This window comes from Trichomycterus rosablanca, chromosome 16 (genome assembly GCF_030014385.1).
Source record: "Trichomycterus rosablanca isolate fTriRos1 chromosome 16, fTriRos1.hap1, whole genome shotgun sequence".
Lineage (NCBI taxonomy): Eukaryota > Metazoa > Chordata > Actinopteri > Siluriformes > Trichomycteridae > Trichomycterus > Trichomycterus rosablanca.
In genome coordinates, this window is record NC_086003.1 from 27,154,187 (window position 1) to 27,180,476 (window position 26,290).

At 42.1% G+C, this 26,290-nt stretch overlaps 4 protein-coding genes across 6 annotated transcripts; 3 read left to right on the forward strand and 1 right to left on the reverse strand.

Moving 5' to 3' along the window:
* The first annotated feature begins 518 nt into the window (after positions 1-518).
* On the forward strand, positions 519-2,185 carry c1qc (complement component 1, q subcomponent, C chain). Its single transcript, XM_063011522.1, has 2 exons — positions 519-751; positions 1,521-2,185. The coding sequence occupies exons 1-2, from the start codon at positions 589-591 to the stop codon at positions 2,078-2,080; spliced, it is 723 nt and encodes a 240-aa protein (XP_062867592.1). The 5' UTR covers positions 519-588; the 3' UTR covers positions 2,081-2,185.
* Positions 2,186-3,617: 1,432 nt separating this feature from the next.
* On the forward strand, positions 3,618-6,900 carry c1qb (complement component 1, q subcomponent, B chain). The gene is made up of 3 exons (XM_063011902.1): positions 3,618-3,688; positions 5,088-5,244; positions 6,257-6,900. Exons 1-3 carry the CDS (start codon positions 3,686-3,688, stop codon positions 6,799-6,801), a joined length of 705 nt encoding a protein of 234 aa, XP_062867972.1. The 5' UTR covers positions 3,618-3,685; the 3' UTR covers positions 6,802-6,900.
* A 3,027-nt stretch (positions 6,901-9,927) lies between these two features.
* si:dkeyp-69c1.9 (uncharacterized) lies at positions 9,928-11,720 on the forward strand. The gene is made up of 3 exons (XM_063012174.1): positions 9,928-10,029; positions 11,208-11,330; positions 11,407-11,720. Exons 1-3 carry the CDS (start codon positions 9,954-9,956, stop codon positions 11,718-11,720), a joined length of 513 nt encoding a protein of 170 aa, XP_062868244.1. The 5' UTR covers positions 9,928-9,953.
* A 2,487-nt stretch (positions 11,721-14,207) lies between these two features.
* On the reverse strand, positions 14,208-24,555 carry bud13 (BUD13 homolog). Of its 3 annotated transcripts, XM_063011251.1 has the most exons (11): positions 24,410-24,555; positions 23,706-23,805; positions 22,628-22,712; positions 22,176-22,224; positions 21,536-21,921; positions 20,956-21,185; positions 19,827-19,935; positions 19,600-19,738; positions 15,677-15,867; positions 14,616-14,697; positions 14,208-14,521 (listed from the first exon to the last, which is right to left on the reverse strand). In XM_063011251.1, exons 1-11 carry the CDS (start codon positions 24,550-24,552, stop codon positions 14,428-14,430), a joined length of 1,608 nt encoding a protein of 535 aa, XP_062867321.1. In that variant the 5' UTR covers positions 24,553-24,555; the 3' UTR covers positions 14,208-14,427. The 3 variants fall into 3 exon arrangements, with proteins under 3 accessions (XP_062867321.1, XP_062867319.1, XP_062867320.1); XM_063011249.1 differs by lacking the exons at positions 23,706-23,805; positions 24,410-24,555 and adding an exon at positions 22,932-22,958; XM_063011250.1 differs by lacking the exons at positions 14,208-14,521; positions 14,616-14,697; positions 15,677-15,867 and adding an exon at positions 16,869-17,093 and having other exon boundaries at positions 24,410-24,552.
* Positions 24,556-26,290: the final 1,735 nt, after the last annotated feature.

Below are 26,290 nucleotides of genomic sequence, written 5' to 3' on the forward strand. Positions count from 1 at the left end.
AATGTGAAAGTAAAGGTGAAGTAAAATCACCAACCACACAAAGTTAATCCTCCGAACGCATTCAGACTGCTTTTTGCTGGTCACCTTTGATTTTTTCCTTGGGTTTTAGTTTGCAGTCACAGAGACTAAGCATATATAATTATGATCAGCTGCCAAAAAGTAACTTTCCAGTTAGTATTTTTTATTTTCACCATTTCAGGAGCATTTACATCATTGTCTGTGAGGAGTTTGGCATATTTTTTTCAGTTACTTCTGGGTACTTCAGCATCCTCTTGCCTTCAAAAAACACTGCCCTGGTCAGATTGGATACTATGCAGTGCCCCTAGGTGTACATGATGAAGTAGATGAGCGAGTGTGTGATACCCTACGATGGTCTGGCAGCCTGCATTTCCACCCTGCTCCTAGTGTTCCTGTGTGGGCTGGGAATCCACAGTGACCCTGATCAGGATATAGTGATATAAAGACAGAAGAGTTTAAGTCTTTTCAAAAGAGGAACACAAGGCCTGTTCCGCAGAGCCGAAAGCACCACATGATCACAGTAACTCTGAGCACAGAGAGAAGAGGACGAGCTTTCACTCCGCTGTAGCCATGATTAACTGTGGACTGGTTTTTGGAGCTTTGTTTGCACTGTGTCTCTGTCCTGTAGCCGTTCAGGACACGTGTTCTGCAGGGACACACGGGCTGCCTGGTTTTCCTGGACTACCTGGACGGGATGGCAGGGATGGTGAGAAGGGGGAGCAGGGCGCTGCAGGTAAATCATATACTGCTCTGTTTAGTTTAATCAGTCATTAAACATTGGGATGTTTTGGACTTTTAATAAGAACACTGTGCCAGAAAGTGTTTTTTTAGCATTGTAGGGTGAAATTCAGATTACTGAAGTAATGATGTACCATTAATTAAATAAATAAAAATACTTATTTAAACTTGAGTAGGAGTAAATAATTGTTGTGGACAAACATTCTCAAGTATTGTCCTACTCATTATACAAGGTCAGTTAAAAAGGTTTAAAGAAATTAATAAACTAAAGTGCATTTTACTAGTACAGCATAATAATGTTGTATTAGTAAATGATAATTAAAAAAAATAAACCAAATAAAATCTCTGAATATTCATTCAGCACGGTGGCTCGCTGGGTTGCACTGTCGCCTCACAGCAAGAAGGTCCTGGGTTTGATCCCCAGGCAGGGCGTTCCAGGTCCTTTCTGTGCGGAGTTTGCATGTTCTCCCCGTGTCTGCGTGTGTTTCCTCCGGGAGATCTGGTTTTCTCCCACAGTCCAAAAACATGCAGTCAGGTTAATTGGAGACACTAAATTGCCCTATAGGAGAATGGGCATGTGTGTGTGTGTGTGTCTGCCCTGCGATGGACTGGCGCCCCGTCCAGGGTGTTACTGTGTGCCTTGCGTCCATTGAAAAGTTGGGATAGGCTCCAGCACCCCCCTGTGACCCTAACTGGATAAGCGGTTAAGACAGTGAGTGAGTGTCTTAACAATATTTTTTTTCTGAATTTTTCTGCCTCAACAGGACCAACAATCAAATTAGAGCAAGAAGCAGTAAAAGGGCAGAAGGGGGATCAAGGCATCCAAGGTCCTGTAGGAAAGAGGGGCCGGCCTGGAATTCAGGGCCCGTCGGGATCCCCAGGTGGTAGGGGGTCTAAAGGAGACATCGGAGATGAAAAACCTCCCTCTGCTTTTAGTGTGTCGCGTAATACCAACGACCCGCCAAAAGCCAACAGCCCGATCATCTTCCAAACGGTCATCACCAACGTCAACAATCACTTTAACGTGAAAGAGGGTCAGTTTGTGTGTAGCATCCCTGGTACCTATTACTTCGTCTACCATGCAACGTCCGTGAACAAGATGCTTTGCGTGAAGCTCATGGTGGACGGGGAGAAAAAGACCAGCTTCTGTGATCCCAATACTGGCACATCTCAAAACTACCAGGTTAGCTCAGGAGGATTAGCCGTGTACCTGCAGGAGAACCAAAGGGTGTGGTTAGAAACCAGTGAGCAGATGAATGGCATGTACGCAGCCGGCGGTAAAGGCGACAGCGTCTTCTCTGGTTTCCTGCTTTATGCTCACTGAGGTGTTCTGTCATGCCGCGTCTTTATAAACTCAACAAATCCAATAATAAAAGCACAGATTGTATTTCTGATTTTTGTAACACAAATAAAACTGCTAATAAACCGATTGTGTCTCTGTGTTCTTATTATTTTTTAAATTAATTTTAGCATATCAATCTTGCAAATTTGACTGATAAATAAAAGTAATTCTTTGCCTCTGTTATTGCATATTTATCACAATTAAGGATCTCAGATCTTTAAACACAGCATAAAATTATACAGAGGTAAGAACCCGACAGTTTTCAAACACCCCTTTTATTTCTTAAGAAGCAAAGTTATCCAAAACCTAAAAAGTATCCAATACCATGTTAATTATTTATTTAATTGAACTGCATTAATATCCAATCGTTTCTGTATGTAGATGCCCGACTGGCTGTTGCCTATACTGGTTTAGATCCTTTCTGTGTTGAGTTTGCATGTTCTCCCTGTGTCCACATGGGTTCCCTTCGGGTGCTCCGGTTTCCTCCAACAAGTCCAAAGACAAGCCCAAGCCCAATGGAGCATCTACAAATTGCAAAGTGTAAGTGTGTTCTGCACTAACAAACATGTACCTTAGAAATGTATGGAACCACAATATGGCCAAAAGTATGTAGACACCTGCTCATTAGCTTGCTGGACTTTTAATTTCAGTACTACAGGCATTATAGTGGAGTTGACCCCCTCACCCCTTATTTTGCAGCACGATTTTGGAGTGTGTCTATGAGAATTTGTGCCTTTTTATTCAATATAGCACTTGTAAGGTCAGACTCCGATGTTGGACAATGAGGCCTAGTTTGCCATTAACATTCCAGTTCAGGGCAGCACGGTGGCTCAGTGGGTAGCACTGTCGCCTTACAGCAAGAAGGTCCTGGGTTCGATCCCCAGGTGGGGCGGTCTGGGTCCTTTCTGTGTGGAGTTTGCATGTTCTCCCCGTGTCTGTGAGGGTTTACTCCCACAGTCCAAAAACATGCAAGTGAGGTGAATTAGAGACACAAAATTGTCCATGACTGTGTTTGATATTAAAACTTGTGAACTGATGAATCTTGTGTAATGAGTAACTACCGTTCCTGTCATGAAGGTTAAAATCCTAATAAACAAACAAAACATTCCAGTTCATCCTTAAGATGTCTAAAGGAGATGAAGTCGAGCCTGTGCAAGTTTGTCCACACCAAATGAATCCATGTTTTATTTGTATCTCACTTGGGCAACAGCCTTCCCCAAACCATTCATTTATTTTATATCACTGATTTTAGACTCGTGTAACTGGAGAACCTGAAGTCAACAAACACTTTTGTTTATTTAGTGCATTTAAGCAGATCACGTCTCTGCAGATCAACTTCCTTTTTCTTTTTTCCTAAACGTGCCAAAATCTGCAAATGTCATCAAAACTAAAACAGTCGTTTCCATTTTTTACTGTAAACTCGAGCACATTTGTGTTGAATTAGCATTTTGTAACTTCCTCATCCGTGCAATCTTAATGTTGTTCATGTGGAAAAGAGAAATGAAATCATGAACACTTTCTTCAAGGAAAGCTTGTAGTTTCCACACTTCTTGTCGTCGATATATCGAGCACTTAAAGGCGTCAATCATGGTAAGAGATTTATGGTTTTGCATTTGACAGTATTAGAAAAAATAACAATTAAAAATGTTTCAATGGTTTTTTAATTTAATTTTATAAGGACTGGATTTAAAACTGTGCTGAGTCTGAAAAGCAATATTTATTATCATCAGAATGACTAACTGCATAAATACAACAGATTTTTGTAATTGATTTTATAATTAAGTGAGGGTATTTTATTTTTGTAGTTTCTTTGATTATACAAAAAGTATAGTTACTTGTTAGTAATTAGTAATTAGTTACTTGTATTGATGTCAGGACTTATTGAAATGAGTACTGCCCAAATAAAATATAATAAATTTATAGTTGAATCCATAGTTTAATATTTAGCATTTTTGTATCTGTATTACAATAATTGTATTTTTGTTACAATATTTGTTACAATATTTTGTATTTGGTATTATTATTAACACATTGCAGAATCCTATTTTAAGATTTATTTTGTGTTGAGGTGTCTTATTTTTGTCCTTATTTTTGTTTCATATAACCAGAATGATTAATAATGTGCTAACACAATATTATTGCTTTGATTTATTTAAATGATATTCTTGTATGTTTAAGTTTTATTGGAATTTGTATTTTTGTGTTTTTCATAAATTAACAAATTATTTTTTGTTTTCATTATTTTTTGTTTGTATTCTTGTGGGTAGATGGGCATTTTAGAAATAAATTGAGAACTCTCTCACTCCCTCACTCACTCACTTTCTTAACCGTTTATCCAATTGGGGGGGAGGGGGGGGGGGGGGCTGGAGCCTATCCCAGCATTTCAATGGGCACAAGGCACACAGTAACACCCTGGACGGGGCGCCAGTCCTTCTCAGGGCAGACACACACATACACACACACACACACACACACACAAACACACACACACACCCATTCGCCTATAGGGCAATTCAGTGTCTCCAATTAACCTGACTGCATGTTTTTGGACTGTGGGAGGAAACCCACGCACACACGGGGAGAACATGCAAACTCCACAAAGAAAGGACCTGGACCGCCCCGCCTGGGGTTCAAACCCAGGACCTTCTTGCTGTGAGGCAACAGTGCTACCCACCGAGCCACTGTGCTGCCCCAATAAATTGAGTGACTTAATATAATGTGAGAGTTTTTAAGTCATTTTAACATGACCACAACCAAATATATTATTTATTAAAAATAATTTTTGTTACAGTACAATGATTGTAATAGTTTATTGAAGCTATAGGATGTTTTTGATTTAGTTATAATTTTAAATTAAATTTTATTATTTCTAAATTACATTCCGTTACTATTTCAAAGTATATTTTAATTATTATTATTATTTGTAACATTGTTATTATTTATTTAATTAATTTCCATTTTATTTTATTTTATTATTACTTTATTTCAGGTATCCTGGTTGACTTGCGTCCTTTTACCTGTGAGCATTTTGCTGTCCATGCTGACACCCTCCGTCTCTAACAGCTGTTCTTCTGGAGTACCAGGCTTGCCTGGAGCTCATGGTGCCAATGGAAAGGATGGATCTAAAGGAGAAAAGGGAGATCCAGGTAAAACTTGAAGACAAGAAGTAAAGCAAGATGATGCATTGCTTCAAAATGATGCAAAAGGGTAGCACTGTAATTCACGCTGATACACAGTAAATCCAAAATGACAGAATCATAAATATTGGAAATGTACTAGCTGAGGTTCAATGTAACGTGACCCAGACTGACTATAATGTCTAACAAAGATGTAGCAACATGGTTTGCAGTCAGTTTGGAGGCTAAATCAAATAAATTAGAAGTAAAAAAACAATGTCTTAGACGGCCAAACAAGCTCCCGAGTTAAAATATGATGTATAAGTTCTTGAGCATAGTTTAAATGCTCAGTCATGGTGGCTAAATTGCTAACTGAACCACAATTGTGGATCATTTATGGCTAAAATCTTCCAGCTCAGCCTGACCAGGGTCACCTCACAAAACAACGTGCATGTCCCCTAATATAGTCGTATCCAATTACCCTGATTGTGTTACGCTTCACCTGCACCGATACAACCCTCCACTGCTGACTGAGGGGCTTCACAATTGACACACGCCCCCTCCGACACGTGTGCAGTACCGACTTCCTCTTTTCACCTGCATGAGACGAGTTCACATGCGGATCAGCCTTGTGTAGGGAGTGCCAAACCATGATCAGCATTATTCCAAACTCTGTGCATGCGCCATCAATCAGCCAGCAGAGATCGTAATTTTACCAGCTATGTGGATCCCTGGTCCAGCTTATCCCACCCTGTGAACAACAGCCAATCGTTGTTCATGTGGCCTCCCAGCCCAGCCGGATGGCAGAGCTAAGATTTGATATGATGTATTCGAAATCCCAGCTCTGGTGTGCTAACGTATTTTACCGTGTAAGTTTTTGTTGAAACTGAGACATAAAACATACAGACAAATGTTTTGAATCTTAATCCAGAATAAAAACATGTAGATTTTACAGATATTCTTTCAGTTTAGTCGAACATTTTAAAAATATTTTCTTAAAAATACTGTCAGTCTTTGTTTGATTGTGGATATTTATATGCAGGTGAAGCCACCCAGCCACTAAAGGGCGCTAAAGGTGAGATGGGTATTCTTGGACGTCCGGGTAGACCCGGCCCAATGGGGGGTGAAGGAGAACTAGGACCGCCAGGACCAAGGGGTCCGAAAGGTCTGAAAGGAGCTTTTCCAGAAATCCCAAAAGAAAGGCGGTCAGTTTTCTCATATAAAAGGAGTCCGAGTGAAAGGACCAACATTTTCCAGAACAGAATTGTTGAATTCGATAGCTCGTTTTCTCCTGAGATGGACGACTCACTGACCAGAGGCCTTTTCAAAGCAAGACTGGCGGGTTTGTACTATTTCGTATACCACGTGTCTGCTGCCCAGACGGCCTGCCTGTGCATCAAAAAGAAGGGGGAGACGGTGCTAAACCTCTGTGATCTCTCTCATGGAGTTCTGGTAACTTCAGGCTCTGTGGTGCTGGAACTGAAGGAGCTGGATACCGTGGGGGTGTACGTGTGCTACAAAGACAGCAAGATCATTAGCAGAGATACTGACAGCGTCTTCACTGGTTTCCTTCTCTTCCCCTCATAACTGTTGAGTTAAATGGTTTCATGGTTCCTTTTTTTCTTCCAGTAAAGTTTTCTTAAATCATGTTTTATCACAATAACCATCAATAAAATAACAAACAAATGAACTGGTTGTCTGTTTCTAAATGTGTTCATGTAGCAACAGTAAACATGACCATTAAGAGAAGTTAAATCACGTGTCAAACTCAAGGCCCACGCACCAAATCCGGCCCGCCACATCATTTCATGTGGCCCACGAGAGCTTAAAATACACTGTAAAATCGTACATAAACTGCATCTCCCACAATGCATGCTAACTTTGTGACCGGCAAAGTGACCGCATCCTGCCACTAGATGGCAGTGTTTCCACCTCAGAGTTTAACCTTGTTTCTACACTCTTCTACACTGTTCATTTTATCAGCTCCACTTACCATATAGAAGCACTTTCCAGTTCTACAATTACTGACTGTACCATCTGTTTCTCTACATACCTTTTTAGCCTGCTTTCACCCTGTTCTTCAGTGGTCAGGACTGCAGTGACACTGACATGGTGGTGGTGTGTTAGTGTGTGTTGTGCTGTTATGAGTGGATCAGACACAGCAGCGCTGCTGGAGTTTTTAAACACCATGTCCACTCACTGTCCACTCTATTAGACACTCCTACCCAGTTGGTCCACCTTGTAGATGTAAAGTCAGAGACGATCGCTCATCTATTGCTGCTGTTTGAGTCGGTCATCTTCTAGACCTTCATCAGTGGTAACAGGACGCTGCCCACAGGGCGCTGTTGGCTGGATGCTTTTGGTCGGTGGACTATTCTCAGTCCAGCAGTGACAGTGAGGTGTTTAAAAACTCGACTCATACCAGCACAACACACACTAACACACCACCACCATGTCAGTGTCACTGCAGTGCTGAGAATGATCCACCACCTAAATAATACCTGCTCTGTGGTGGTCCTGTGGGGGTCCTGACCATTGAAGAACAGCATGAAAGGGGTCTAACAAAGCATGCAGAGAAACAGATGGACCTGCAATCACAGCAGGATACGTTACAATCGGCCCTTTGAGGGCCACCATAATGCAGATGTGGCCATCGGTAAAAATGAGTTTGACACCCCTGAATTAAATAAACTTAGTTTAGTCACACACATACAGGTGTGTTTGATTCCCCAGCCAGGCGACCAGAGTTCTTTCTGTGTGGAGTTTGCATGTTCTCCCTGTGTCCGTGTGGGTTTTCTCAGGGTGTTCTGGTCTCGTCCTACAAGTCCAAACACATGCAGCCAGGCCAATCAAAGCTACTAATATTGTATTAAGTGTGAGCATGTGTGACTTGCAACCTGTCCTGGACTGCCTTTCGTCCAATGAATCGAACCCATCGTGACCCTGACCAGGATAAAGTGGTGGTCAAACAGACCACTGAATGAATGAATAAATGAATAATTGTACTTTGCCAGTGACCATGTGAAACCAAACACCAGTAGAATTAGAACAAGGTGCTGCAGTCTGGTGGAATCCACCACTGTGGGCCTTATTGTTCTTTACTAAACAAGCTCCTGAGAAGAATGGACCAGCCATGGCAACCACCATCAACTAAAGCTCACCGCCAATTCCGGATTTCTCTGAAGCTACTAGAAGAAGAAGTAAATGCAGGATTTGATATTTGGAATTTATAAAGCATCACACTGAAGGTGAGCATTACATGACAATATTAACATATTTAAACTTGCTAAAAATGCTACCCTTTAATATGATACTAATACACATAAATCCTTTCTTTAAGCAGATCTAGTTCAGTGTTGGGCAAAGTGTAGGTCAGGTTGGGCAAATACTATTAGAGCAAATTAATTAGAGCACCTTAAAAAGAGGTGCATAATGTACCTGATGATAGGAACAACAAACAGGACGCTGTGAAAGGACTGTATCAGTATTATTAAATATACACCGATCAGCCACAACATTAAAACCACCTCCTTGTTTCTACACTCACTGTCCATTTTATCAGCTCCACTAACCATATAGAAGCACTTTGTAGTTCTACAATTACTGACTGTAGTCCATCTGTTTCTCTGCATACTTTGTTAGCCCCCTTTCATGCTGTTCTTCAATGGTCAGGACCCCCACAGAGCAGGTATTATTTAGGTGGTGGATCATTCTCAGCACTGCAGTGTTAGTGTGTGTTGTGCTGGTATGAGTGGATCAGACAGCAGCGCTGCTGGAGTTTTTAAACACCTCACTGTCACTGCTGGACTGAGAATAGTCCACCAACCAAAAATATCCAGCCAACAGCGCCCCGTGGGCAGCGTCCTGTGACCACTGATGAAGGTCTAGAAGATGACTGCCTCAAACAGCAGCAATAGATGAGCGATCGTCACTGACTTTACATCTACAAGGTGGACCAACTAGGTAGGAGTGTCTAATAGAGTGGACAGTGAGTGGACACAGTGTTTAAAAACTCCAGCAGCGCTGCTGTGTCTGATCCACTCATACCAGCACAACACACACTAACACACCACCACCATGTCAGTGTCACTGCAGTGCTGAGAATCATCCACCACCTAAATAATACCTGCTCTGTGGGGGTCCTGTGGAGGTCCTGACCATTGAAGAACAGGGTGAAAGCAGACTAAAAAGGTATGCAGAGAAACAGATGGACTACAGTCAGTAATTGTAGAACTACAAAGTGCTTTTATGTGGTGCATTCTAAGTGGAGCTGATAAAATGGACAGTAAGTTTAGAAACAAGGAGGTGGTTTTAATGTTATGGCTGATCAGTGTATATATAATAATGTAATAACTATATTTTCAAATGCTTTTAATTATTTTGTACATTTGCTTTTTATATGGTTTAAAAATACAAAATGAAGTTAAAGTTAATTAAAATAAAAGAATTTATTTGACTAAAATAGTGATTATGTAGGTAAGTGATTAAGTAATACCAAAAAAAGATAAAAAAAACATAATGTATGGATGTAAAATATACTATTACTAATTTATAGTGAGATATTATCAACAGTTTGTTTTCTAACAGTCTATAATGTTTTATAATAATTAAATAATCTTATTGTCTTTTAAAACAATTTTACTCTTATTTTACAGGAACCAATGGCCACAAAGAAAAGACTCAGCAGAAAACATTTCCATCTGCCACCTTTCACCAGTCATGATCTCCGAGTCAGTCTGATGCATCTCGGAAACAGTCAGAGGACTTATCACCCCCAAGCTTTCCCACAGCTGGGGGAACTTCCTGCTATTGCAGGTACACATGAGCATGAACTAAAGTACCAAGTGATTACTGAGTGTTCTGGTTTCTTACTGCTGATACAGGCAGTGAGATGTTTCACAGGTTTAGACATGTCACATCTGATATTCAGATTATTAAATGGTTATGAGGCCCTCAGTAGCACTGAACATAGTGGTAGCCTAGTGGGTAGAGTTTTGGGCTATCAACTAAAAAGTTAGAATCCCAGCTCTGCCATGCAGCCACTGTTGGGCCCTTGAGCAAGGCCCTCAACCCTGTCTGCTCCAGGGGCGCCATACAGTGACTGACCAAACAAGCTGCGAAGAAAGATTTTCATAGTACTGTACACCTGTATATGTATAAATGATAAATAAAGGCATTCTTCTTTTTCTTCAAATGGTAACCTGGTAAGATCTAGCCGCTCAGGGGGCGCAGCGGTAAAACACGCTAGCACACCAGAGCTGACATTTCAAACTCGTCAGTTGGAAGCTCAGCTCTGCCATCCTTATTCATACAGGGTGGGTGGGAAGCCGGATAGGGACCTCTGCTGGCTGATTGATGGCGCCTGCAGAGAGTCGAGGAAAAAATTTGTTGATCGGGGGGGGGGTGGCTCTCCATACACAAGGCTGATCGCCTCGTGCAGGTGAAAAGATGCAATCGGCTACTGAACACGTGTCGGATGGGCCTCAATCAGCAGTAGATTTTGTTTGTTTATTAGGATTTTAACGTCATGTTTTGCACTTTGGTTACATTTATGACAGAACAGGTAGATACTCATTACACAAGATTCATCAGTTCATAAGTTTAATATCAAACACAGTCATGGACAATTTTGTATCTCCAACTCACCTCACTTGCACGTCGTTGGACTGTGGGAGGAAACCGGAGTCCCCGGAGGAAACCCACACAGACACGGGGTGAACATGCAAACTCCACACAGAAAGGACCCGGACCGCCCCACCTGGGGATCGAACCCAGGACCTTCTTGCTGTGAGGCGACAGCGCCACTGTGTCACCCCAATCAGCAGTGGAAGATCAGCATCAGTACAGAGGAAGTGTAATGCAAGCGGGTAATTGGATACGACTAAATTGTGAGAAGAAAAATCAAGATCTAAAAGGTTTTAAACTTTGTCTTGTCTTTTATCTTAAAATGCAATAATAATTAGTAAAATAAGTATTTTTTCCTTTTATTACAGGTTTATTACTTTATCCTGACAAGCGTGAGAAGATGGTAACAACAACAGAGGTCGCTTTTGGTCCCAAACCCTACAGTCGAACTGAACCAAAGAAGATTCTACACTGCAGTTTGACTATGGAAGGTAAAACAAACACACACTCCTATCATCCTATACTGGGCTTAATATGGTGCAAAATACCCAAACCACTCTAATGCAGGTGAGCAAAGCTTCATAACAACCAACCAGATGGCGTATCAACCAGCAGATGGAACTCCACTGATGATGAGGAGAAAATCTCCAGTGAGACAGGGCAGTCCGTTAGCGCACTACCAAACCAACTACCAGCAGAACTTCGTTCTTCCCCAAATCATCACCAACAGGAGACTTTATGTTCTGCCCGGCCCTGATAACCTCGCCATCAACCCTGCACTAAGGCAAGAGGCTGCTAATCAGAAACACACAAATACTGCACCTGAGTACAAGTTCAGAGAAGATAAAATAGTAAAAAGTAATAAATTACTTTTAGGATAATGAACTACATTTGCCACTTAATTGGACTAAACCAGAGTTTAAAAGCTGTTGCAGTCATCTGACATATACTACATGACCAAAAGTATTTGGACACCTAGCCATTAGCTTGTTGGACAGCCTGCTTCAAATCCAAGTAATATTAAAATAGGGTTAGGGTGGCACAGTGGGTAGCACAGGACCACCACAGAGCAGGTATTATTTAGGTGGTGGATCATTCTCAGCACTGCAGTGACACTGACATGGTGGTGGTGTGTTAGTGTGGGATGTGCTGGTATGAGTGGATCAGACACAGCAGCGCTGCTGGAGTTTAAATAGTCCACCAACCAAAAATATCCAGCCAACAGTGCCCCGTGGGCAGCGTCCTGTGCCCACTGATGAAGGTCTAGAAGATGACCGACTCAAACAGCAGCAATAGATGAGCGATCGTCTCTGACTTTACATCTACAAGGTGGACCAACTAGGTAGGAGTGTGTAATAGAGTGGACGGTGAGTGGACACGGTATTTAAAAACTCCAGCAGCGCTGCTGTGTCTGATCCACTCATACCAGCACAACACACACTAACACACCACCACCATGTCAGTGTCACTGCAGTGCTGAGAATCATCCACCACCTAAATAATACCTGCTCTGTGGTGGTCCTGACCATTGAAGAACAGGGTGAAAGGGGGCTAACAAAGCATGCAGAGAAACAGATGGACTACAGTCAGTAATTGTAGAACTACAAAGTGCTTCTATATGGTAAGTGGAGCTGATAAGATGGACAGTGAGTGTAGAAACAAGGAGGTGGTTTTAATGTTATGGCTGATCGGTGTATGTATAAAATGTCTATGTCGGTTCTTTCAGTGCTTTTATACTTCCATTACTTAAAAATAAAAGGTAACTGTGTTTCACAGAGCTGATTTTAGAACAGTTCAGATGGAGACCTATCCAGGATGGGACATTTCTCTCCACACTCGACCTCCTCCTGCTCAGCTGAGGGAGCGGATATCACTCAGAGAGGACTCCATCAGACCCAGTCCAGCTACCAGGAGGGTATGAGCATTATTATTCACACAAGCTCTTCTCGGTTATCTGCTCATGCTTGATACGAAAGACTAATTCACTTTGTTTCTCTTTCACATCTGTTAAGGCTTCCAGTTTCATCTCTTCAGTCAGAGGCAGATGATCATTTAAAGCATCACATCAGCGGAAGCAACGATGAAAGAAAAACAGTTGGAAGCCGCAGTAAACGTTCTTCTATTTTACTACTGCTGCTTTATCAAAAATGTGATCAGACTTTCTATATGGTTAATAAATTAATCTGCACAATTTTACTTTTTTTTATGCATTTTCTCCCTTTTTCTACCAATTTTTACCCAACTGCATTATGCTTCTTCTCTACTGGTGCTGACCCCCGTCCTGATCGAGGAGAACGAACTGACACACGCCCCTCAGACACGTGCGCAGTAGTCGACTGCATCTTTTCACCTGCACGAGGCGAGTTCATATGCAGATCAGCTTTGTGCACAGACAGCCACACCCTGATCAGCATTATTCCTCAACTCTGTGCAGACACCATGAAACAGCCAGCAGAGGTCGTAACTGCAGCAGTTATGAGGTCCCTATCCGGCTCCCTCCCTGTATGTTGTATGAACAACAGCCAATCGTCGTTCTTATAGCCACCCAGAGCAGCCAGATGGCAGAGCCGAGATTCAATACGTATTTTACCGCTGCGCCACCTGAGTGGGCCACAATTTTACTTTTAATTTGACTAAATGTAGTCTTGTAACAGTTTATTTCAGTGTCTTAATGTGTGGGATAAAAAGCAACTTCGTGTCCAGCATCTAATCCAAGAATTTTGCCATCTCAGAGATTTTTGAGAATCTGAAGCTGGTGTTTTGGTACAAGGTAGTTATTAACCATTCTCTCCAGAGTCTAACAATATGGGTCACTGTGGTCTTCTCCCAGATTGGGGATGGGAAAGACCTTCACTTCTTTCCTTGTAGGTGGAATTTTCCCTGATTTTCCCAAATCCAGTTAAAAACTTTCAGTGGTGGCATCCAGGTGGTGCAGCGAGATATTCCGCTAGAACACCAGCGCCGCGATTCTGAACTCCTCTGTTCAAAACTCGACGTTGCCACTGGTCGGCTGGGCGCCATCTAGCGGGCATAATTGGCAGTGCCTGCAGCAGACACTTTTCTGCCAGGGGGAGGGATGACCGGACTATGTGGGGGTCTTCAAATGCTGTGTAAAAACCCTGATTAGAGAGGCGCCTGCATGGGTGAAAAAGGGTTCCGCCAAGGGTTGAGCGCGGGTCGGAGGAGGCGTGAGCAGCAATATACCCACCTCGACAGCAATCAGGGATCCCCCAGCAGCGGAAGACAGATTGACCACACTAAATTGGGAGAAAATGCATCAATAAATAAAGAAAAAACTTTCAGTAGTAAGAACAATAAAGCTGGTGATTAATTAAGTAGAAACGGAGTTGAAAATAATTACCACAATATTAAAAAAAAACACATTTAATAACTCTGACAGTGTAAATCATTTACTCATATACAACCACTAAAAATAATCACATTTCCCGTGTTGTTTGGTCAAACACAAAGGTCACGTCATTTAACAGTCTATTCAGACGTGTGCTGTGTCTAATACAGTGGGGTCGTGTGCTGGTGAAACAGTGATACACTAAACACACACGGCTCTGATAAGGTCCTGATGAGAGTCTACATGTCCTCCACACTCCACTTATACGCTTCCTCCTGCACGGCTTTCTTGTTCGCCATCCTGCTGAAGTATTTCTGCTCAAACCCGTTCGACCTGAAGACAGGAAATGGATTGAAGAGTTTCAGCCTGGCAGCGTAAACACGTGGAACAATTCATCTATAGAAAACGATGCTCAGCATGACTGTACCTGTCCACTCCGTCCCAGCGATAGCCTGGCATGACGCTGAAACGATTTGGGGGTGGAGCTGGACCTCTGTAACGAGGCCTCTCTGTGATGGAAACAACTAATTAATAAAACATCTATAATCCATACAGATCAAAAAGGAATCTGCTGTATGTCATACACCGACCAGGCATACCATTATGACCACTGACAGGTGAAGTGAATAACACTGATTATCTCTTCATCACGGCACCTGTTAGTGGGGGGGATATATTATGCAGCAAGTGAACATTTTATCTACAAAGTTGATGTTAGAAGCAGGAAAAATGATTTGAGTGAGTTTGACTAGGACCAGATTGAGATGGCTAGACGACTTGGTCAGAGCATCTCCAAAACTGCAGCTCTTGTGGGGTGTGTTCCGGTCTGCAGTGGTCAGTATCAATAAAACGTGGTCCAAGGAAGGAACAGTGGTAAACCAGCAAAAGGGTCATGGCTCAGTGATGCCCGTGTGGTCCGAGCTACTGTAGCTCAAACTGCTGAAGAAGTTAATGCTGGTTCTGATAGAAAGGTGTCAGAATACACAGAGCATCACAGTTTGTTGCTTATGAGGCTGCACCGCCACAGACCAGTCAGTTAGGAATAATGTTATGCCTAATCGGTGTATATTACAATTATTAGTATTTTTCAAACTCTGGGTCACGACCCTTGGGTGAGTTGCAAGCCAAAACAAATGGGTCACAGGAAAAAAAAATTACTTACAATAATAAGTAAGTAATAAACGAATTGTAATAGGTGCATAAAAACAAAATAAACTTGTACACAAACGCCCCCTTGTGGAAGCTTTACTTATTTATTTTATTAGGATTTTAATGTCATGTTTTACACTTTGGTTACATTCATGACAGGAACGGTAGTTACTCATTACACAAGATTCATCTTGTCAAACACAGTCATGGACAATTTGTATCTCTAATTCACCAATCATATGGAAATGTTTAGACCCAAATCTCTACATTGTGTAGATTTCCTTAATAAACAGACACAGCCTCCGTCCTTAAACAACCGGATAATATACCAGATCTCACCATTGCCCTCTCTGGTTTTTGCGTTCTTCTCTTTTTTCTTGCGCAGCAGAGCAGCCATGGGATCTCCCTCCCTCTCCTGCTCCCTCAGCATCTGGTCGAGTTCTTCGTCGTCTATGTGACGTGCCAGCGGCTTCTGAGCCTCTTTGAAGGCGTCAGCTACGTTCTGCTCCTGCATCTGACTCTGTGCCACCCTGAGAGAGAGAGAGAGAGAGAGAGAGAGAGAGAGAGAGAGAGAGAGAGAGAGAGAGAGGGAGAGCCGAGTGGCAGCTAGAATATCATCAAATATCCTGAAAATCCTCAAACTCTTTATTTTGCACCACAAAAGAACCATTAAGGTAGAAACAAGAGTTCATCTATTTCGCTTTCTATCCATCGAGTTCCTTATAAAGGAAAGGCTGGTGGTGCAGTGGTTAAGACTTTGGACTTGGTTGTGGGTTCAAATCCTTTAAATCCAGGCTGCCATCGCTACACTCTTGAGCAAGTTTGTTTACCCTCAACTGTTCAGTTCATTTGTAAGGTGCTTTGGATGATTTCATTTGATAAATGCCAAAAATTGTTACTGCATGAGTCTATGTGTAGTTAAGTCCAACCTTATTATTTATTAGGATTTTAACGTCATGTTTTACACTTTGGTTACATTCATGACAGAAACGGTAGTTACTGGTTACACAAGATTCATCAGTTCACAAGTTTAATGTCAAACACAGTCATGGACAAATTAGTGTCTCCAATTCACCTCACCTGCACGTCTTTGTACTGTAGGAGGAAACCGGAGCTCCCGCAGGAAACTGTTGCTGCTCCTCATTAGGAAACCGTGTAGACACGGGGAGAACATGCAAACTCCATACAGAAAGGACCTGGACAACCCCACCTGGGGATCAAACCCAGGACCTTCTCGCTGTGAGGCGACAGTGCTACCCACCGAGCCACCGTTACGCCAAGTCCGATCTTAAATGTGCTCGTTTATGTTTATATGCACTAAATTTCAACATCTAATTATATGGTTTACATAAAGCCACACCAACAGCCAAAAAAGTATTTTAACTTCAACACTTTTCCCCCTGACAGTTACAGTTATTAGTTATTGTGATTAACTTTTAACAAGATTAACATGATGATTAATTAACTCCAAGTTGTTGTTTTCTTGTAAACCTTTAATATGCTTCACTGTATAACAGTATACTAAATACTGTAACAGTATAACAGTGTTAAACTGTAGAAAATGAATATAATTGCACTTGGGTGGTGCAGCGATTGCACTCCAGAGCTGACACCTCAAAATCTCGAGGCAGGCAGCGTGCCTGTACTGACAATGATCGGCTGCAAGTACGACCTCTACTGGCTGATTGACAAGGACAGGGGATAACCGAGATCTGTGCATGACTTTCCGTGCACTGTATGGGTCTCCATATGAACTCTTCTCGTGCAGGTGGAAAGAACACGTAGGAGGGGGCATGTGTTAATCAGAAGCAGAGGTCAGAAGCAGTAGAGGAAGCAAAATGAGATCAGGTAATTATTAAAGTTGATGTATAAGTGATGTAGAAATTGATTAATGCACATTTATTAACTTGAAATCAACTAAAAATAACTTAATTTATACACAAAACTTAAATGAACTTAAATTGTTGCTTTATATTCAATGAGATTTTAAAGTTTTGTATAACCTACAGTGTATCACAAAAGTGAGTACACCCCTCACATTTCTGCAGATATTTAAGTATATCTTTTCATGGGACAACACTGACAAAATGACACTTTGACACAATGAAAAGTAGTCTGTGTGCAGCTTATATAACAGTGTAAATTTATTCTTCCCTCAAAATAACTCAATATACAGCCATTAATGTCTAAACCACCTGCAACAAAAGTGAGTACACCCCTAAGAGACTACACCCCTAAATGTCCAAATTGAGCACTGCTTGTCATTTTCCCTCCAAAATGTCATGTGATTTGTTAGTGTTACTAGGTCTCAGGTGTGCATAGGGAGCAGGTGTGTTCAATTTAGTAGTACAGCTCTCACACTCTCTCATACTGGTCACTGAAAGTTCCAACATGGCACCTCATGGCAAAGAACTCTCTGAGGATCTTAAAAGACGAATTGTTGCGCTACATGAAGATGGCCAAGGCTACAAGAAGATTGCCAACACCCTGAAACTGAGCTGCAGCACAGTGGCCAAGATCATCCAGCGTTTTAAAAGAGCAGGGTCCACTCAGAACAGACCTCGCGTTGGTCGTCCAAAGAAGCTGAGTGCACGTGCTCAGCGTCACATCCAACTGCTGTCTTTGAAAGATAGGCGCAGGAGTGCTGTCAGCATTGCTGCAGAGATTGAAAAGGTGGGGGGTCAGCCTGTCAGTGCTCAGACCATACGCCGCACACTACATCAAATTGGTCTGCATGGCTGTCACCCCAGAAGGAAGCCTCTTCTGAAGTCTCTACACAAGAAAGCCCGCAAACAGTTTGCTGAAGACATGTCAACAAAGGACATGGATTACTGGAACCATGTCCTATGGTCTGATGAGACCAAGATTAATTTGTTTGGTTCAGATGGTCTCAAGCATGTGTGGCGGCAATCAGGTGAGGAGTACAAAGATAAGTGTGTCATGCCTACAGTCAAGCATGGTGGTGGGAATGCCATGGTCTGGGGCTGCATGAGTGCAGCAGGTGTTGGGGAGTTACATTTCATTGAGGGACACATGAACTCCAATATGTACTGTGAAATACTGAAGCAGAGCATGATCCCCTCCCTCCGGAAACTGGGTCGCAGGGCAGTGTTCCAGCATGATAATGACCCCAAACACACCTCTAAGACGACCACTGCTTTATTGAAGAGGCTGAGGGTAAAGGTGATGGACTGGCCAAGCATGTCTCCAGACCTAAACCCAATAGAACATCTTTGGGGCATTCTCAAGCGGAAGGTGGAGGAGCGCAAAGTCTCGAATATCCGCCAGCTCCGTGATGTCGTCATGGAGGAGTGGAAAAGCATTCCAGTGGCAACCTGTGAAGCTCTGGTAAACTCCATGCCCAGGAGAGTTAAGGCAGTTCTGGGAAATAATGGTGGCCACACAAAATATTGACACTTCAGGAACTTTCACTAAGGGGTGTACTCACTTTTGTTGCCGGTGGTTTAGACATTAATGGCTGTATATTGAGTTATTTTGAGGGAAGAATAAATTTACATTGTTATATAAGCTGCACACAGACTACTTTTCATTGTGTCAAAGTGTCATTTTGTCAGTGTTGTCCCATGAAAAGATATACTTAAATATCTGCAGAAATGTGAGGGGTGTACTCACTTTTGTGATACACTGTACATGTAGTAAATGATGAGTTCCCTGTAACTGCATTCTTATTAAAGTCTATTATAATCAGGAACTATATATAACAACTGTTACAATTTTAATTTTACATCCCGAAAGTTTCAACTGTAAAACCCAATAAAAAACAAAACATGACAAACATTAAAGTATAAACATTTTTTGCATTTTCCCCCCAATTTTCCTGCCAATCTAGTCGTATCCAATTAGCCGATTGCATTATGCTTCGTTTCTACTGATGCTGATCTCCACTTTTGATTGAGGAGAGCGACACTGACACACGCCCCCTCCAACACATGTACAGTAGCAGACTGCATCTTTCCATCTGAACGAGGCAAGTTCATATGCAGATCAGCTTTGTGTACGAAGAGCCACACCCTGATTAACGCATTATCAATCAACTCTGTGCAGGCGCCATCAATCAGCCAGCAGAGGTCGTAATTACATCAGTTCTGAGCGAGTCCCTATCTGGCTCCCGTCCTGTACGAACAACAATCATTGTTCAAGTAGCCACCCAGCCCAGCCAGTATAAACTTTAACTTGTTTTCTAACCAATCAGTTCAAAATAAATAACAAACACAGTCGTCAACATGGCATAAATGTCTCACCCTTTGCCCCACTGAGCGTATTTTTCATCCTTTGCAGCCTTCTCGCCCGCTTTCTTGCTCTGCTCCACACGCTCCGAATCCAAGTCTCGTTTCTTTCCTGACTTATCTCTGAAAATAGTCTCTGCATTACGAGACTGCTCTAAAGGGACAAACATTCAACACTTACATTATAAAAGCAAGTTTTACATTAAATAAAAACACTTCAGTTTTTTTATTGATTCTGAGACCTTCTAGTGGCCGATTGTATTTTTCTCTTCGCCGTATGTCCTCCTGTTCTTTTCTCAGGACTTCAGAAGACACCAAACCAGCAGCTCCACCAGATAACATCCGTGGTCCCTGAAAGCAGTTTAATTTTAAATAATCGTCTGAACAAGCCAAGAACTAAGATTAAGCTTAATGCGTCTAAGATTTCAGCACAAGTCTAATACCAGGTTGTTATTTGTTCACTGATTCATTTTGGAACGTTCCTTTACACTGATCAGCCATGACATTAAAACCACCTCCTTGTTTCTACACTCACTGCTCATTTTATCAGCTCCACTTACCATATAGAAGCACTTTGTAGTTCTACAATTACTGACTGTAGTCTGACTGTTTCTCTACATACTTTTTTAGCCCCCTTTCATGCTGTTCTTTAATAGTCAGGACCTCCACAGGGCCACCACAGAGCAGGTATTATTTAGGTGGTGGATCATTCTCAGCACTGCAGTGACACTGACATGGTGGTGGTGTGTTAGTGTGTGTTGTGCTGGTATGAGTGGATCAGACACAGCAGCGCTGCTGGAGTTTTTAAATACCGTGTCCACTCACTGTCCACTCTATTAGACACTCCTACCTAGTCGGTCCACCTTGTAGATGTAAAGTCAGAGACGATCGCTCATCTATTGCTGCTGTTTGAGTCGGTCATCTTCTAGACCTCCATCAGTGGTCACAGGACGCTGCCCACGGGGCGCTGTTGGCTGGATATTTTTGGTTGGTGGACTATTCTCAGTCCAGCAGTGACAGTGAGGTGTTTAAAAACTCCAGCAGCGCTGCTGTGTCTGATCCACTCATACCAGCACAACACACACTAACACACCACCACCATGTCAGTGTCACTGCAGTGCTGAGAATGATCCACCACCTAAATAATACCTGCTCTGTGGTGGTCCTGTGGGGGTCCTGACCATTGAAGAACAGCATGAAAGCGGCTAACAAAGCATGCAGAGAAACAGATGGACTACAGTCAGTAATTGTAGAACTACAAAGTGTTTCTATATGGTAAGTGGAGCTGATAAAATGGACAGTGAGTGTAGAAACAAGGAGGCGGTTTTAATGTTATGGCTGATCGGTGTATATGAGCAGCATCTTGCTTACCTGAGGTGCAGCAGGAGACCGCGCCCGTCGAGGTGGCGAGAGATCGGAGTCTGATCTATTCTTATCCTGTGCTCTCCTCCTGGGTGGTGACAGGTCAGAATCAGAGCCTCTGCCACCCTGCTTTCTTTTCCTGGGGGGAGAAAGATCGGAGTCGGAGCCCTGCTTGTTGTTAGGGCGTCTTCGAGGTGGCGACAGGTCTGAGTCTGCTGTGCGTTCTCTCTGTGGTGAATCTGTAAAATAGAAAATAGTTTATTTGATTTATTAGGATTTTAACGTCATGTTTTACACTTTGGTTACATTCATGACAGGACGGGTAGTTACTGGTTACAGTAGATTCATCAGTTCAAGTTTAATATGGACAATATGGACAATTTTGTATCTCCATTTCACCTCACTTGCACGTCTTTGTACTGTGGGAGGAAACCCACACACACATGGGGAGAACATGCAAACTCCACACAGACAACTCTACCTGGGACTCGAACCAAGGACCTTTTTGCTGTGAGGTGACAGTGCTACCCACCGAGCCACAGTGCCGCCCTGAAACTATAAAAATGAACAAAGAACTAAGTGTGAGTACCTTTACGATGATGTCTTTGCGTCTTAGTGGACGAGCTTGCATTTTTTTGTGAAGGAGGAGGTGATGAGTCATGTCGTCTGTGTTTGGTGTCTGCTTTGTGTCTGGGGGGTGAAACGTCTGGAGAATCATGACGACCTCTTCTCTTAGGTGAGAGATCAGGGGAATCATGACGAGACTTCCCTTTAGGTGAGACATCAGGGGAATCGTGGCGACCTGTTCTTTTAGGTGAGACATCAGGGGAATCGTGGCGAGACTTCCCTTTAGGTGAGACATCAGGGGAATCGTGGCGAGACTTCCCTTTAGGTGAGACATCAGGGGAATCGTGGCGAGACTTCTTGGGTGAGAGCTCAGGGGAATCATGTCGAGACTTTCTCTCACCATCTGAACTAAAATAAATACAAGAAAAGAAGGTCCTGATTCCTGACTATCCAAAATACGAGCAATGTTTGAGTGAGTAAAAGGCTTTAAACAATGCACGGTACATTACCAATAGTAAACTCTAGCAGAATTCTTAATAATATAAACAATATTATAAACACAAACTGTGAAAACACCATGTTACTCAACAGTAAGCACACAGCTAAATAATTTTTTTTATTAATAGATATTTTTTATCCAGCAATCACTGAAGCCCTCTTACCTTGCTGCTGTATGCGAGTTTGGAGAGTCTTGGGAATCCTCATTTGTAACTGTGACATAATAAAACATACGTTACATAATTCACTGGTAATTCAACTGTCTGAATCTAGTTATTTCCAATCCCCTATTGCGTATTGCAAACCCCGTTCTGACGATGTGCAGTAGTAACCACCTGCTTCCTATTCACTGGTCAGTTGTGAGGCCTCACAGAGCTTTACTGCACATGGAAAGTCATGCTGATCTTAATGTGAATTTCCACACAGAGAAAGCATCTCACAGTGGCAGGAGAAACCCTGTCCCATCTTCCCACCCTTGTTGGACACCCGGACATGTTGGTGGCACTGCTGAGATTTGAACTCTTATATCAATTTCCCTCTTTAATTTTGTTCGGGATCAATAAAGTATCTGTCTGTCTGTCTGTCTATCTCAGCAATGGTAAGTTGAATTTCTCACCTCCCAGGACCTTCCACTTGTTACTGGTCCTGAAAGCTTCTAGTTGCTTGACTTCGTCCGGACGCTCGTCAATTATGTCTGCAATCTGACAAAGAGTAAAGAACATTAAAGCTGTAGAAAGGAAATCGTTGTGCACAAATTTACAAACCCCTGGCATTTTATCACATCTCTTGGTTACCAGTGTTGAAACTTTAAGGTGCAGGATTACAAATCATGTTTTTTTTTTCCCCCGAGTACCTGCATGTAACATCTTTTTGTGCGTAGTTGCTAACATTTATCCTTTAGGTCTGCATCATTTTCTTACCACACATTCCATGAAATCCACGAAAACGTTATGCTGTCTTTGTGACTGAAGCTCCTGCCACCTGTGCTCCAAAAAGTACTATTTCAGTCACAAGTTTAAATACCTTTTTATACAACGTGTATATCTTGGGATTTTAATTATTGTTGTCATTGTTCTTTTTCTGTGACAATGATTGAAACACACGGGTATGTTTGTTTGTTAGGATTTTAACGTCATGTTTGACATTTTTGGTTACATTCGTGACAGGAACGGTAGTTACTCATTACACAAGATTATATCAAACACAGTCATGGACAATTTTGCATCTCAAATTCACCTCACTTGCACGTCTTTGTACTGTGGGAGAAACCCGGAGCACCCGCCGGAAACCCACACAGACACGGGGAGAACATGCAAAACCTAGGGGTCAAACCCAGGACCTTCTTGCTGTGAGGCGACAGTGCTACCCACCGAGCCACCGTGTCGCCCCCACAGGTATGTAATATGTATTACTGTTTTATGTACTCAATTTGTTTTTTTATTTCTGTCGCTGAACTGTATGCTGGCTAGAATTAGTAACAAGAGTGCACGCTAGGAAACCACTAGGAAATAACAGATTAAGAATTAAGTTTTGAATGATTTTGATGAAGGGCATCCGAAAGGCCCTCATCATAAATCTAGCAGACACTAAGACAGATCAACATACTGGAGAGTTTACTACTACATTCTGTGCTTTAATCTTCACAGGTTACTGAATGTGTCCTGATGAGTAATGGATAATGTAATGGTACTTACTACAGGTGCCTCTTCATCATCATCATCTTCCTCCTTGTTCTTTTCTTCTTTGTCTACAGCCAGTTCCCTCCAATCAATATCATCATCAACAATCTTCATCCTGCAATGATTTTAATAACATTTTATTACTTCACTTAACCAGAAGGGCAGTTGTTGGACTGGTGAATTTGTGCTCCGGGTCCTCTGTGACCTTGATTATTATTACAGGAATTATTTTCTACTCTACTTATATGACATCAATGAATAATTAAAGAGGGATCATTTTAACCATAAAACTGAATCAAGTTATTAAAGTAATACACTGATATTTATACAGAGAGAAGTCAGATGTAAGGCTGATCAGACAAACACAAAACGTATTTAAATGAATAAATAAATAAACAGTTAGTAAAGATTGCGGTACATCACCAAATTTGTCCAAACGTAACTGCAGTCAATTTTTCTTTACCTATTTAATAAGACTACATTTTAATATCTTTAAATAATCAAACATCAGTGCAAACTGAATTTGCTGCAGTTTGTTACTCGCGTGTACAAACTTTAATCCTAATTAATATTAAACTAAACGATAATGTGACTGTGCGGAACACTGTTATCGTCCTGAGCCGTGTTTATACATCAGTGCTAACATGCTATGCTAACTAGCTAGCGGCTACTACTAGCATTATGTAAGATTTAATGCAGAGAAATCTGAGCATATTTACCCTCTACCGGTAGTTTTGTGCCGCTTTTTCCTGACTTTGTTTTCCTTGGATTTCTTTCCATCTTCATCGTTGGATAAATAACGTTTTAAATAATCCGCTTTAGAAAGAGCAGCACCAGCGCTCAGGCTCCTGGAAGCGGCCATTTTGTTTAAGAACTACGTAACAATACGGATACCGGAGTAGGACAAACAAAACAGAATTTACAAATCGCCTGCAAACGTCAGTGATTATTTATTTATTTATTGAATTTGTGTATTTTATGTAGCAAATTATAAAGTATCAAAGGTACAAAGCATGTCAATAAAGTGATAATGTCTCAGGAATTGAACCTAATGCACCAAGAGCTCTGTTGCTGTGCAGCACCCACTGCAGCACCCAGCAGTGCCACAATTTAACCTTATTAGATAAAATATGAACAATTTGTAATAAGTACCAGAGCACCAAGTGTGTTAACTATAAAATTAGATAGTTTACAAATGTACATTTACAAGAGTTTTTTTTTAATATTTCAAGGTTATGATACAATTTACTTTTAGACATGAACACAGTAATTACACAAACACTGAGGGCAGGTGTAGCCTAGTGGTTAAGGTACTGGACTAGTAATTAGAAGGTCGCTGGTTCAAGCCCCACACCACTGCCAGGTTGCCACTGTTAACCCTCGATTGCTTAGACAATATATGCTGTGACAGTACTGTAAGTCGCTTTGGAATAAAATAGTCTGCTAAATGTCAAATATGAATTACAAAATTTAATAAACATCCGTAACTTCTTATTGGTATATACAGGGGTTGGACAAAATAACTGAAACACCTGGTTTTAGACCACAATAATTTATTAGTATGGTGTAGGGCCTCCTTTTGCGGCCAATACAGCGTCAATTCGTCTTGGAAATGACATATACAAGTCCTGCACAGTGGTCAGAGGGATTTTAAGTCATTCTTCTTGCAGGATAGTGGCCAGGTCACTACGTGATGCTGGTATAGGAAAACGTTTCCTGACTCGCTTCTCCAAAACACCCCAAAGTGGCTCAATAATATTTAGATCTGGTGACTGTGCAGGCCATGGGAGATGTTCAACTTCACTTTCATGTTCATCAAACCAATCTTTCACCAGTCTTGCTGTGTGTATTGGTGCATTGTCATCCTGATACACGGCACCGCCATTGGATGCACATGGTCCTCCAGAATGGTTCGGTAGTCCTTGGCAGTGACGCGCCCATCTAGCACAAGTATTGGGCCAAGGGAATGCCATGATATGGCAGCCCAAACCATCACTGATCCACCCCCATGCTTCACTCTGGGCATGCAACAGTCTGGGTGGTACGCTTCTTTGGGGCTTCTCCACACCGTAACTCTCCCGGATGTGGGGAAAACAGTAAAGGTGGACTCATCAGAGAACAATACATGTTTCACATTGTCCACAGCCCAAGATTTGCGCTCCTTGCACCATTGAAACCGACGTTTGGCATTGGCACGAGTGACCAAAGGTTTGGCTATAGCAGCCCGGCCGTGTATATTGACCCTGTGGAGCTCCCGACGGACAGTTCTGGTGGAAACAGGAGAGTTGAGGTGCACATTTAATTCTGCCGTGATTTGGGCAGCCGTGGTTTTATGTTTTTTGGATACAATCCGGGTTAGCACCCGAACATCCCTTTCAGACAGCTTCCTCTTGCGTCCACAGTTAATCCTGTTGGATGTGGTTTGTCCTTCTTGGTGGTATGCTGACATTACCCTGGATACCGTGGCTCTTGATACATCACAAAGACTTGCTGTCTTGGTCACAGATGCGCCAGCAAGACGTGCACCAACAATTTGTCCTCTTTTGAACTCTGGTATGTCACCCATAATGTTGTGTGCATTGCAATATTTTGAGCAAAAC

Bases quoted from the DNA above. Each gene is read 5' to 3' on its own strand.
- c1qc (XM_063011522.1), top strand. From the start codon at position 589: ATGATTAACTGTGGACTGGTTTTTGGAGCTTTGTTTGCACTGTGTCTC. The intron at 752-1,520 runs GTAAATCATATA...CTGCCTCAACAG, and splicing joins GGGGGAGCAGGGCGCTGCAG to GACCAACAATCAAATTAGAG.
- c1qb (XM_063011902.1), top strand. The intron at 5,245-6,256 runs GTAAAACTTGAA...ATTTATATGCAG, and splicing joins AGGAGAAAAGGGAGATCCAG to GTGAAGCCACCCAGCCACTA.
- si:dkeyp-69c1.9 (XM_063012174.1), top strand. From the start codon at position 9,954: ATGCATCTCGGAAACAGTCAGAGGACTTATCACCCCCAAGCTTTCCCA. The intron at 10,030-11,207 runs GTACACATGAGC...CTTTTATTACAG, and splicing joins GGAACTTCCTGCTATTGCAG to GTTTATTACTTTATCCTGAC. The intron at 11,331-11,406 runs GTAAAACAAACA...ACTCTAATGCAG, and splicing joins CTGCAGTTTGACTATGGAAG to GTGAGCAAAGCTTCATAACA.
- bud13 (XM_063011251.1), bottom strand. From the start codon at position 24,552: ATGGCCGCTTCCAGGAGCCTGAGCGCTGGTGCTGCTCTTTCTAAAGCG. The intron at 22,713-23,705 runs GTAAGTACCATT...ACTCTTTGTCAG, and splicing joins ATGATGAAGAGGCACCTGTA to ATTGCAGACATAATTGACGA. The intron at 19,936-20,955 runs GTAAGCAAGATG...AACTGCTTTCAG, and splicing joins GGTCTCCTGCTGCACCTCAG to GGACCACGGATGTTATCTGG.